General features: G+C 39.1%; 1 protein-coding gene across 1 annotated transcript in view; it reads left to right on the top strand.

Moving 5' to 3' along the window:
- Positions 1-2,007, top strand: part of mgst2 (microsomal glutathione S-transferase 2) — a 14,764-nt gene extending 12,757 nt beyond the window's left edge. Inside the window, exons 3-4 of the mRNA XM_007543581.2 lie at positions 1,066-1,218; positions 1,308-2,007. Of these exons, the coding sequence (XP_007543643.1) occupies positions 1,066-1,218; positions 1,308-1,416 (262 nt within the window). The 3' untranslated portion in view covers positions 1,417-2,007. The remainder of the gene's footprint in view (positions 1-1,065; positions 1,219-1,307) is intronic.
- The last annotated feature ends 348 nt before the right edge of the window (positions 2,008-2,355 follow it).

A 2,355-nucleotide genomic window follows, 5' to 3' on the forward strand; every position in this document is an offset into this window, starting at 1 on the left:
GAGACTATGCTAAAATTTTTAGTCAAGTTAATTTTAGGGTTTGTAATTAATTAGGTTTTAAAAGAAAACTACATGTTGACAAAATAAGTAACATTTTCAATTCAAAAATCCATTTTGCAGTTCTTGAGCTCAACAACAAGAGTATTTATTGTATACTCTGACAATAAATATCAGAGTATCTGACAATCTGATGGTTATTCAACCATCAGATTGGTGCAAAGTGTTATTATACCCATTCAGATTTTCAGTGTTCCAGACAGGAATCCCTGATCATTCATACAATTTCTTTAGAAATGTGGAATGTGAACGTTGACGTTAGCATTGGGGACGTCTGTGCTGTTGCAACATGTTAACACTGTGCGCAAGAATTATTTGCATACCAGAAACACGCACACAAAAAAGATTCGTCTAACATTTCACTTCGTGGTGGTACATCGCCGTCCAGCGGCTAAGTTGTGTATAACTTGTCTTGTCTAAATCAAACAGATGGTGTCAAACATCAGCTAAGCTAACACGTACCAACCTTCAAATTTTCTTTCGACGCTTCGCAGTTTAGCGCAGCGCCTCTTGTTTTCCCATCATAAGGTAGGTTTCCTGGCCACGGCTACATCATAGGACATGTTGGTTTGTTGTCACTGATGCTAAGCAGCCTGGAGCTAGCCTGTTAGCATGCTCACAGCTAGTTAGCAGCAGCAGGCAAANAATGTTGTCCTGGAAACAAGTTTTCCAGAGCCACCACAAACTTCATCTTTGTATAGTTACCTCGTGCTTGGAACCTTTTAAACAGAAACTGTTAGCTTCTGGCGTTGGCAATAATAACCTCAAAAGAGTGTGCAACCCATCATCTGTTTCCATCACACCGTTCTCACATGCTGAGAAGACCACAACGGAGAGAAGCTCTGTTTTGAGAGTGTCCAGACCGGCTAATCGGTGCCACATTTGAGAAATTTTATTTTAGTTGATGGATCACCTCGAAGAAGTACAATGGGGAAAACAAGCATTTGATACACCACAGCTCTAACTGTCACCTCTAATGAATGAACCTGCAGTTTTGTGTGTTTGCAGTCAGAACTGTGTGGAGTTCTACCCCTTGTTCTTGGTGACTCTGTGGACCTGTGGGATGTTCTTCAGCGAGGTGCTAGCTGCAGCAACAGGTTTGGTCTACATGGCGGCCAGGCAGCTCTACTTCAATGGCTACACCCAGTCCACCAAGAAAAGGTTACCCACCCTCATCATCTGTCCTAAGAACAAAGCATGCACAGCTCTCAGGAGAGCATTGTGATTAGTGAGTGGTGTCTGCTCTGCAGGTTACCCGGCTTTCACCTGACCCTGGCTGTACTTCTAACCCTGTCCGTTCTGGCTGTGGTCGGAATAACGCGCGGACTCTTGGACAAGTACTTTTATACCCATATCTGAAGATTTACATCAGTTTCATGTGAAGAAGAAGAGGATTGCAAATATTGCTTTTATGTATATAACAAGCCTGTGTTCTCCAAGTGAATAATCTGTAGACAGAAGCTGTTCTGGTTCATCTGAGTAATTATCAGTAATTGTCTAAAAGTGGTTTCTGACCAGTTTCTGCTGCTTCTGTATGAGGGCGCACCGATTGCAGTTTTCTGGCCGATTTTTGATCTTTAAAAAGTCTGCCATGCCAATTCTGATTTTGGCCAGTGTCAATTTTTTTTTGTCTGAAATGTTGCTAAATATAGCGAAAAGTCGGTGAAATGGTAACAGTGGGGTAAGTATTGCTCACTGGGAATGTGCAGGCATGACTTGGTGGATGGGTGCATCACTCAAACCTTTCAGATCAGTGGATAAGATTGGCTTCACATTTAAGTATCGGACAATCACAATCCTCCAAAATTAAGTTTAATAAAGTGTAACTGACAAATTCGTATTTTTTTTTTTTTTATTTTATTTCCTTTATTTAACCATGTAAACCCCGTTGAGATCCAGATCTCATTTTCAAGAGGGACCTGGGAAATTAAAGTCAACTTTGCCAAAACCAATAAAGGTTTTTTTTTTTTTTTTGCCTCATCGAAGTATGTCTTCTAATTTGAATTTTAATTATTGCTGTTATAACATGATTCATACCCCTGGTAATTTTTAAATTCCTTTCATCAGTGAAGGTGTCTCTTTAATTCTGACTGGAAATGAGACAGTCTTCTGTTAAAAGGAGGCACAATGTAAATGGGTTGTAAGTTTAGAAAATAAAGTCTTTCTTTAAATTTTGTTAACATCATGCATTTATACTAGTGGTGAGACTATGCTAAAATTTTTAGTCAAGTTAATTTTAGGGTTTGTAATTAATTAGGTTTTAAAAGAAAACTACATGTTGACAAAATAAGTAACATT

This window comes from Poecilia formosa, unplaced genomic scaffold, assembly GCF_000485575.1.
Source record: "Poecilia formosa unplaced genomic scaffold, Poecilia_formosa-5.1.2 Scaffold852, whole genome shotgun sequence".
Lineage (NCBI taxonomy): Eukaryota > Metazoa > Chordata > Actinopteri > Cyprinodontiformes > Poeciliidae > Poecilia > Poecilia formosa.